The sequence below is a fragment of the Diachasmimorpha longicaudata genome, chromosome 4, assembly GCF_034640455.1.
Source record: "Diachasmimorpha longicaudata isolate KC_UGA_2023 chromosome 4, iyDiaLong2, whole genome shotgun sequence".
NCBI lineage: Eukaryota > Metazoa > Arthropoda > Insecta > Hymenoptera > Braconidae > Diachasmimorpha > Diachasmimorpha longicaudata.
The window spans coordinates 701100-711902 of NC_087228.1; the positions used below are offsets into that span (position 1 = coordinate 701100).

General features: G+C 38.0%; 1 protein-coding gene across 1 annotated transcript; it reads left to right on the plus strand.

Moving 5' to 3' along the window:
• The first annotated feature begins 2984 nt into the window (after positions 1–2984).
• LOC135161201 (uncharacterized) lies at positions 2985–6521 on the plus strand. Its single transcript, XM_064118565.1, has 6 exons — positions 2985–3390; positions 3483–3698; positions 4405–4578; positions 4686–4880; positions 5124–5566; positions 5798–6521. Exons 1-6 carry the CDS (start codon positions 3132–3134, stop codon positions 6146–6148), a joined length of 1638 nt encoding a protein of 545 aa, XP_063974635.1. The 5' UTR covers positions 2985–3131; the 3' UTR covers positions 6149–6521.
• The last annotated feature ends 4282 nt before the right edge of the window (positions 6522–10803 follow it).

Here is a 10803-nt window from a genome sequence, read left to right on the forward strand (position 1 = left end):
ACAACGTCGATTGGCTTGTGGTTGTCCCACGTTGAAAATCACATATACAGTACACTCTCGGCACAATGACTGCCGATGGTTCTTCCTTGACGATCACAAGCCAGGCGATTCGAGTAAAACGGCTGTTTGGTATCGCTCACGATCACGATTCGCCTACGGGACCGTGATCCATGTAGTAGGTTAGAGCCTCGTTTACCAGCCGATATACAATCGCGGTATCGATTGTCATGACCATCCCTTTTTCCTCCTCTTGATCCTAAACACACTCGATATATCTCTTATCCACCCAACGATAACGTCATCCACCTCTTTCACTCGCCAAGAGTCATCTATTGTTTTGAATTTTCCTAGCCCCTTGATTCCCATGGTTATTCTCGGGGAAAGGGGATAGCTCTCGACACCCCCGCAGGTTCAATGTTGTCGATAAAATCCATATAAATGATCATAGTCAGGGAGGGTACTCCTTCCTTGGTTTTTTCGACACTGCATGGATGATGCGGCTACCCAGGTAGGAAATGCCAATGTCCACGAAACGGGCCAGGTCTGGCACGAGACTGGCTTGCCAGATCTGGGCCACCAAGCTTGGCCCGAGGCATGGCCAGACCGGCAAAGAGCATGGCTTGCCAGGCTTGGGTCACTAAGCTTGGCCCGTGGTATGGCCAGACTGGCAAAGAGCACGGTTTGCCGGGCTTGGGCAACCACGCTTGACCCGAGGTATGGCCAGACTGGTAAAGAGCATGGCTTGCCAGGCTTGGGTCACCAAGCTTGCCCCGAGACATGGCCAGGCAGACAAGGGGCATGGTTTGCCAGGCTTGGGTCCCATATGGAACAGCATTCCAAAAATTGAATTCTCATGGGGAATGTTTTTGCAAACTCCCCATTGCAGACACCTAACAACCATGAGAGGAGTTCATGAGATTCCAGGTGAATTCATTTATTTGGGAATCGCCTCGGGACTCAGAAAAATAATTTCAACTCAAATTTATCGAGAAAACGACATTTCTCTTCTGGTTCATATTGACGGTATGCAGGTATACCGGAATGCTAAGAAGGAAATTTGGCCAATTTCAATAAAAATACAGCATCCAAATTACACTACCAAACCCTTTGCTGCCGCGATTTATTGTGGGGATGGGAAACCATTATCAGCCACAGAATTCATGACTGATTTTGTTGAAGAGGCCAATGAACTCCAAGAAAATGGTTTGCGCATTGATGACAAGGTTTTTGAGGTGAAAATTGTAGCAATAGTGGCTGATTCGCCAGCTCGAGCATTCATTTGCTGCCACAAAGCTCCTGGAGCCTTCTATGCCTGTGGAAGGTGTTTCACCAAGGGCATTACAGTAGGTTGTGGAAGACGAGGAAAACGCATATATCCAGTGACCAATGCAAATTTACGCACTAAAGTATCCTACGAGACGCGAGTTCAACCAGAACATCATTATGAAGGTTCTGTGTCCCCGCTGCTCTCTTTGGATAGATTCGATCTGACAAAACAAGTGCCATTAGATTTAATGCATTTATTCTATTCTGGTAATATGAAATGGCTGCTGGATAAATGGCTAACGAGAAGTTCAGCCCAGAGGATCAAATTAGCTGATGTTCGTCGGCTTGATGGTATTATGAGGTCATTAAAAGCCGATATCCCTATTGAATTTCAAAGGAAAGAATTTGATGTGAATAATATCTCAAGATGGAAAGCATCACAATTCAAGTTTTTCCTTAATTATTGTGGTATCGTCGTGTTACAAGATTTCTTACCGAAACCTTTACGTTGTCATTTCTCATTATTTGTCTTTGCTAGCAGAATTTTAAACAGTAAGGAATTCGTTAAGGATTTGAGTGAATATGCTGGATCTCTGCTAAAAATTTGTTTCGAGACGTTACCTGATGTTTATAATGATGAAGGGGCTCAAGTTCTCAGTTGGCATAGTATCATCCACGTTGCTAATGATGCCCAATACTTTAAAATTCCTCTGAATGAGCTCTCAGCGTTTTGGGGAGAGAGTTACATTGGTTTATTTAAAAAACTCGTTCATTCTTCGATAAAACCACTCACACAAATTATCAACAGACTAACTGAGATGGAGTCTGGAGGAACCATGGTAATTAATCAGAAACACATACTGAGTGATTGGGTTATCGCGAGAAAGCCTACAACGATGATAATTGATGGGGAAATTCATTTAACATCAAATATGATCAACATCAATGGTCTAACCTTGACGACAAGTCATCCAAATAACGTGGTACTCCTAGATATTGAGAAAGTTTTCGTAATTTCACAAATTCTCGTTAAATCAGGAAAATCCAAAATTTGTGATGATCTTACTGGTATATATATTTTCGGACACCAGGAAAGTAGTAGGGAAGAGGCGTTTAGTTATCCAGACTTTTCCAGTCGAGTAGGAATATTCTACATTAAGTCCTGGGCAGCTGAAATGACATGTAAGAAGGCACACAAAATTAAACACAAATGTGCTTTATTAAATGTAACTGGACGACAATACGCCATATCCCTCCTCCACTAGAAAATAACGTAAAAATTGTTCGCATTGTGAAATGCAGTTTTTTTTTGGTAAGAGGGTATATGAATGAGGGTATATGTTTTAGTTGAACTCGTGATTAAAATTGTGGAAGAAACAAACAATTTTATGTTTTAAATCAACAATCGACATGAAAATCCGATCATCGAGGTCGTTAGAAAATTTCAATAGTGGAGTCGTTACATGCAAGTGGGACATAAATCGGTTAGATCTGGCGTCCGTGTACATAACCTTTCATAATTGCTCGTATCATCCGTTTATCGGGCTTTTTGTCTCAAATTCGGATTTCACCAACTAAGTTGACGGTAAATTACAAGAAGTGAGAATTTAATGTGAATTAAATGTGTGTTAAGTGTTTGACAGATATTTGTGATATAATCGTTTTGAAGGAATAGTGGCGCTAAAAAAGAAGCATCAGTGGGGTGATGACAAAAAACCGTTCAAAACACATGGAAATAGAAACGCAATTTTTTCTGTTAAATAATAAGCTATATGCATCATTCTGCAAAGTTATCAGTTTATATGAAACTACTCGAAAACACCAGGTTCAATTGTACGAATCGTGATTTTTTTTCATAACCTAAAATGTCGGAAACCTCACATCCATCTCGCGATCCAAAAAATCTCAGCGAACCATTCGCAGTCATCGAATTTCTCGAGAAAAACGAAAAAGGGCTACCATGCATTGATTTGGTGCCGAAAAAATGGTTTAATAGTGCAGAAGAAGACACCTGTAAATTCCCACCGACAACTGAATATCATCTACTTGACGACTACTTGGAAAAATTGCACTCGCCCAAGGACTCTTGGCAAAGTTATCCATTTTGCTTCATCACCGGAGCAGGTACAAAAATTGAAATGACTCCACTTATAACTTGATGAATTGCTCGATGGGTTCATTTCAATATTAAAGGATCATATGTTGATTGTGTTCAGCTGATTTGGATCAGGGTCGCAGAAGATTAAAAAAGGCCCAAGTAACTCTCAACTGTGAGACAACCGATGGTGAAAATGATCGAAAGGGGGGGAGGTCCGAAACTTCCTCGAAAGCAAAAATTTCAGCAAAACCCTTAACTGCATCAAAGTCTCAACTAAACAACATCTTTAGTACTAAAATCCCGATTCCACCTAGAAATCAAACTCCAAAGTCTGGTAAGTCCTGTTAATATGAAGTAAAAGTCAATTATCAACAATTATAACCACTCTTAACCCCAATTATTCATCCCCAATTTATTCAACTCTCGTATTTAACATCAAAAGACCCATCGTTCCCTAAATTGGGAATTAGATTGACCGAATTTTTGAAATCTTTTACAAAATAAATATTAATTATGTATCTGTGCAGTCATTACATGTGTATTTGTCTCGAAACATCGTTTTAAGAGAGAATCGCATTGAATGATTTTATAAGAAAATTTTTATTATGTTGTGGTCGAAAAATATTAGGTTATTTTTTTTTATTGCAATTCTTTACTCATCAAAAAATTGAGTCGCTAACAGAAATCACTACGTGCGAACAAGATAAAGTGGAAAATTTATGATTTACACTTGATATGATTGTTTATACATAAAAGCATTGGAATGTTGAGGGGACGAGAAACGTTCCATTTTTCCCCACCATCTCTTATGTAGGAAAGCATTATAATTCTGTTGTGAAGAGGTAAATCAAAGTGAACATCTACGGAAAATGGTAAAATTTTGATAGAAACCTTTTTTGTAGGAGCGATAGGTTCTACAAAAAAAATATTTTTTCAAATGCATGCATTCTTTCCCCACTTTGAAATAGCTATAAAAAACAAAGGCTGGAGACAACTTACGTTGTGTTACTACTTCACTACAAACTTGTAAAATTTCGTAGGTATACAAGCAAAACCAAAGACAAGATTTCAAAGCATTTACCAGAGTGGATCTGACTCTGAAGACGAAAATCATGATTGTCTTATAGCTAATCCTGAGGAGATTCGAGCCTCAAAGGCTCAAAATAATTCTGGCTTTTTGCAAATGTCGAGTAAATCGCGATCTGTACCAACAGGTAATAAATCAATTTTGAGGTAATATGGGACTGTAGCACGTAATTCTAAGTTCGTGTTAATTAAATGATCCGGTCAGGGATAAATCATCATTTTCAATAATTTCCAGGTGCATGTTTATCATTTAAACAGCGGTCAAGGAAGAATATTACTTTGCTTAAAGACGTCGAAACTGATGAATCTGAGAGCAATGATTCCTCCGATGGAATTCTGCAGTCACCTACAAAATCGATGGACTCAGCGAGAAATACAAGAAAAGAACTTCATTTGACACCTCCTTCACCACTAGTCCATAACGCTTCAGGTAAAATCGGCTCGGATATTCCATGACCAATCATCGGCCAAGTTCCTCCCGCATGAAAAAATTTATATTTATAAATATTTGAAAATGGTCCAATTTATATTTTGAACATTCTTTACAAAATTCGGAACTTATATAGAATTAGATTATATTATATATTTTTGGTGGGGGCTTGGGTAGTTTTTTTTTCATCTGATGCTGCTACCCATCAATTTATATCGTTTGGTCCTCCTTTAATTTCATAAGGTAACCGAAAAAGGCGTGCATCGTCTACTACACGCGCTGAAGACGGATTGAATTCGATTGTGAGCCCAGGAACTCCAAAAACTTCACGATCAATGATGGTACCCCCTGCTAAGATGCCAAAAATGCTGGGACCACAAAACCAGTTGTCATCTAGTCATTATGCTGATAATGAACGTCGAATCCTGAACTCCCTTCGAGATTACTTTGATCAGCAATTAGATGAAAAGCTCGAAAATTTAAGACGCAGGATGGCTTACGATTTAAAGCAGTCTATGAATGAGCTCAAGACCACAATCATTGGCACTAATCTAGCCCCAGCTTCTGGTCCTAGCTTGCTTGAAATACAGAAGCAGATGTCTACGCCACTACTATTTGAAATGGATGATAAGTTCCAGGAATACGAAGCGATATTGACAACGGACCCAAATCTCGTAGAAACACTGGTAATATATCTGAAATTGATCGTTTTTCTTCTTTTTTATGTAAAATCAATAAATTGGGCGGTGACACATGCACTGGGTTCGTTTTCTGGTGATGAAAAAATCTTTCATCACCGGGACTCAAGTCTACGTCACTGGAACGCTTTGGTTATAGAACCAACCCGCTGGCGATGAGCCCAAAGATGTCTTCTCATGTTCATAAATTCAAAAAAATTTCCCTTCTTTTATTTTTAGCGATTATTCATGAGAGTTTTGATAAGCAATAAAAAAGAGATGAAAATATGTGTTTCCACTATCCTATCTGCGGTTCTGAGGAAGACAGTGTCACTGCACTATTCTGGTTACGGAAAGGAAGCTGGCGGAAAGAAAAAGAAAAATTTTTATAACACTACAGTATGCAAAGTACTGATTGATGTGATAATTGAGGTAATAGGATCCAGCACTGATGAGAAGAAGATAATGTCAGAAGTAAGTACTTGGTTGTCACGTTCTGGCGATCGAGAGGGTGGGCGTAAGGAACGACAACGCGGGTCAAGTCATCATAACGAGAATAATTCAGTTTGTTCCTTTGATACCAATCGATAATACTTCATTTTTCCGGGATAAATGGAATTGTAAAATCACTGTGTTAATATGACTCCATTAGTTCATTTTCGTAATTGTATTAGTTGTGATATTCTTGATAAAAGGTACGATTAATAGGAAAAGTTTATATTATCAATATATTTTTATCGCGAGGCGTTTCATTGGGCAGAATATATATTAATATATGAATATTGTTTAGTATTCGGCTGTCATTGAAGTATTAATTATATTTATTATATTTCTCCTGGCGAGGTCGGAAATCCAGAAGATGGAAATAACAATTGGAAAATGTGATGTATCTTAGCATAATAAAGTATTTTCTATGTCATTTCCTCATAAGTTAGATCACGGGAATAAATATCCGTTGTTGGTTCAGGGATTAAATATTATGTCCAAAAGTTTAAAGGGAAAAATAATAAGTGGATTTTTAATTTTTAAGAAAAATTCTAATGAAAGTAATTTCAGCCATTGAGAGCTGTTTTCAGTATTTGGTGATTCAAGTCAAATAATATTTATAAGGTTGAAGTTTCACAATCGGACTGCGTCCATATTCCCCAAAGATTTCAAATTTAAGGGTTGAAATTAATTAGTTATATGTAATCCTATCCAAGACTTTTTTATATTTCTAAGTTTGTTTGAAAGAGTGAATATAATAAGCAATATTATATAGAACTAGCACACAATCAATGCAACTAAATATCATTCTGTGTTCCGGAGTTGCAGATGGAGAAGACATTATTGTAAAAAAAGGACGTCTTTCCGAGATGAAAAAATAATTCTTATCAGGATAATTCGTATCAGCAATTGTCTATGGATATAAGAATTAATTCTTATCATCCATAGCGGAATAAATTATCCATAATATTGCTATTATAATGACTGTTTTCATGCTTGAATTGAAGCACGATAATTTATCAATTCTAAACTACTAATTTAAAAAATAACATTGGTGCGTTATTTTGTTGGATATTTTGTTAATACAATCTTCGAATTCTGAAGACTGACTGCTAATATTATTAGATTGTAAGAGAGAGTTTATTAAGACTTAATATGGTATGTCGTATTAAATTTCGGATTCAAATGATCTACGTAGATTATTTATTTTAAAAGCGGATGAAAATAATCCACAAAAGATTTTTCTACAATTTATACCTGCAATCATTTTTTTGAGTTTTCATATTCTGTTCGCGGAAAAATCTCATAGTTGTGATTATCTTTCATGAAAATTGGAGATACAAACACTGCATATCTTTAACTGTTCAACCAAAATCGGATGAAAACATGTACTATGTCGATAGGAGGAAAAAAGTTTTTGATTGGCTGAGTTTTTTTGTCAATAGATTTAATAAATTTAAATATAAGTTTTGTCACATAATAAAACTGTTTTCTGTATAATGTTGAAGGTAATAAATACATGTCTGCTTATCAGATATACCGTTCATATATTTATTGGTGATTCTGAACCCAATACAGGCAACGGTTGGAGCCTGGCCACAGCTCTGGTCGTAAATCTGGGCCAATTTCGGGCCGAATGGTCAGCCCAGAATGCGGCCAAAGTTCGGCAATAGGTCTGGGCCAATTTCGGGCCGAATGGTAAGCCCAGAGTGCGGCCAAAGTTCGGCAACAGGCCTGGGCCAATTTCGGGCCGAATGGTAAGCCCAGAGTGCGGCCAAAGTACGGCGACCGAAGTCTGGCCAAAGTTCGGTCCCAGGCCTGGCCCCGTGTTATCATCCCAGGGTCTAGCCAAGTTCGGCGCGAGTTTGGCTGGAGCCCGGGTGCCGAGCTACGGCAGCTCGGCGGCCGTGCTTGTACCAAGGTTGGCCCATTCGTTTTTTCCTACCTGGGAGATGAGGTAAAAAATATTATCCAAAAATTTAAGCCGAGTATTTCTAGTCACTGATATTCCTACCCCAAAGTTACCCCATTGGGTAAATATCAGATATTCCCATCAGACGGTTTATAAATATCCCAGATTCTCGTGAAGCTCTAATATTTTAATTATAAGTTGTAATTACTATTCAATATATACCCAAAGGAGATACAATCTCTCTAGATACTCCATCACATTCCCTTCCTATGTCAGCGGAGATTGGAAATTCCGAAATAGAACTTGGGTTTCACGTGACACCCAGTATCTGAATGAGCTTTCCACATTGGCATTAGAATACCCTCCGGTCGCATATACGCAGGGAATAGATACACCCTTGCCTACAGTTAGTACATTCAAGTTTCCAAATTATATGCACGATGAAATAGAATGGAGGAAATCCGTGCACTTCGATGCCTTTACATGACACATTTCCCATAAATCTCATGCATCATCTGTTTGACGTTGAAATATGTAATAATCTCCCATTGTGATATTCAAATCTACCACACTAGATCAAAACTTTTGTTTCCCCATCAAAATTCATCGGTATTATATTACTGTTCATCAGACCAGAGAATTTTTTTTGTTACAGAGATGTGGGACTGATGAAAACATTGGGAATGAGTGCTTTATTTCTCTGTAGGACTATGCAGCAGTGAGAGTGCGATATGACGCCAGCGATTTAATTTTCGAGTTTATTTGGAAGGGAATATTAGAGACGCTAAGTTTTTAATTTATTTCCCATTTTTATCGCTAGCATGAGAAATTTAAGTGCGAAAGGAAAAGTGTTTTTGAGGATTTCTTTGCCCTATTAAGGGAGTCCTTGTCCGGCGACATGAGGTCATTTTTGGGATAAAGATTGTGTTGATGGAGGGTAAGTGAGAAAACCTCGTTTAAATTAAAGAAAGTTTAAATTATAAAGTTCAGTTCTGACTTGACTGGTTGCGAGTGAGGATGCACCTTTCCACTTACGTGATAAGTCAGTCTGTATTTTAGTTAAAAGAAATTAATCCTATCCCTATATGATTTCGATCCTAAATTATGAAATATTACGTGAACGTAAACTGATAGAATTAGAGTTCTACCACCAATATTTAGCAATTTATTTAATGATTTTTCGTTCCATCATTAATTCATAATGGATATAAGATTTAAGCATTATGAAAAACAGTGTAAGTGCCCCATAAACAAAGGGCATAATGAACTCTTATAACCAAAAGGTAATGAAATCATAATGAGGCAATGCTGGTTTGATTCAGGGAGTCAGTAGGAAGGAGGGCGTTTAATAATAAAACGAGCATGGTACATTCAGGAATTGCGGAAAGCTGATATCCTACCTTCGGTTATCACCCACTCTCTCACCTAGGTCAATTTTAACCTTGTGTGTGCCACAGCATGCGAAATGGCTACCAAGAGAATTAATTTCTTGCGTGGCTTTATACCTACCCGCTCTTCCACTTGTATCCTACTGACCAAACTGCCCTTTTCGTACCGACGTAACGGACATATTAACAACTGTGTGCGTATATTATGCCCACTCGTGCCGATTCACCTGAGCAGAACAAGGTACCTTGTGCAACCATCAACTCTACATGGAAAATGCTACTTTCCAGCTTTTTATTTGCTGCATATATTAGTCCTTGGCCGTTGCACCAATGGTATCAACAAAAAGTAGCTACATGACGCGGGAAAAACATATTAAGTATTATTTACGATGTAAAATTTTATTATTTTTTACTGCAAGTTATTTTGTCCTGCGCCAACTTCTATTGTCATAATACCAAAATATCTTAATTCTGATGGATTTTCTTGTCGCAGGAGATGCGAGTTTACGGAGAATTGCCCATTTTGTGAAACAAAACAATTGCCCCGAGTGGAAATTTCATCAGGCGACCCTGAAGTCGGATCAGTATTGGACCCGACAATAGTCAGGTTTGCCTGAGCTAGTAATCCCTCATGAGAAACTGATCAAATCTTGATCCAGTTTGTGTAATCAAAAATAACTCAGGTCAATTATGATCAGGTTCTGATCTGATCGGCATGACCTTAATTTGATATCAGGGCGCCTGACATAAAACGGATCAAATTCTTATCTTCTTGATATGATCTCAGCCATTACACGGGGTTATCAACCATTTCTGATGAGGTTGGGTGTGACTCAATTAATTTCAGGTTGAACCGGAAAAAGACCTGAGAATAAAATTATAAAATTTTGCAGATATGTACTTTGAAAAAAAATCGAAGGCTGGCTTTTCGTGTGAATTTTAAATCGTTTTTGCACGTGAAATTATGAACGTATAATTTTGTAAATGGTTTCAGGGAATATCGGGATTCGGGTGTTGACATCTATACTGATCGGACGTGTTTACTTATCGCTCCCGAAGTGAAAGTAATTTCTCACAGTGACTTGTGCCATTATCTATCCTATTGGTTGTTTCTTTGAATTCATTTACAGTTGAAAGTGATAGACAATAGGTATAGTTATATAATTTATGTTAATCTTCTCATCCGAGAGAAGGGTGTTCCTTCCTGTGGGTGATCTCTGTCTCTAGAGATTCCACCTCCAGTGAAAATGGACTGCCCCACATCTTCACGGTCCCATATTGGTGGGTACGCAGAGATTGTACAAACCTCACTGGAACCAAGGGAGGAACAAGCTATTATCATTGATACCGTTACTGAAGCTTCACTTGAGACCTATATCATTGCCCTAAAGAAAATTGTTGCTCCTTCAAAATAAAGAGAGCTGGGAAAATTGCTAACAATCGAGTTTGTTTATACCTCG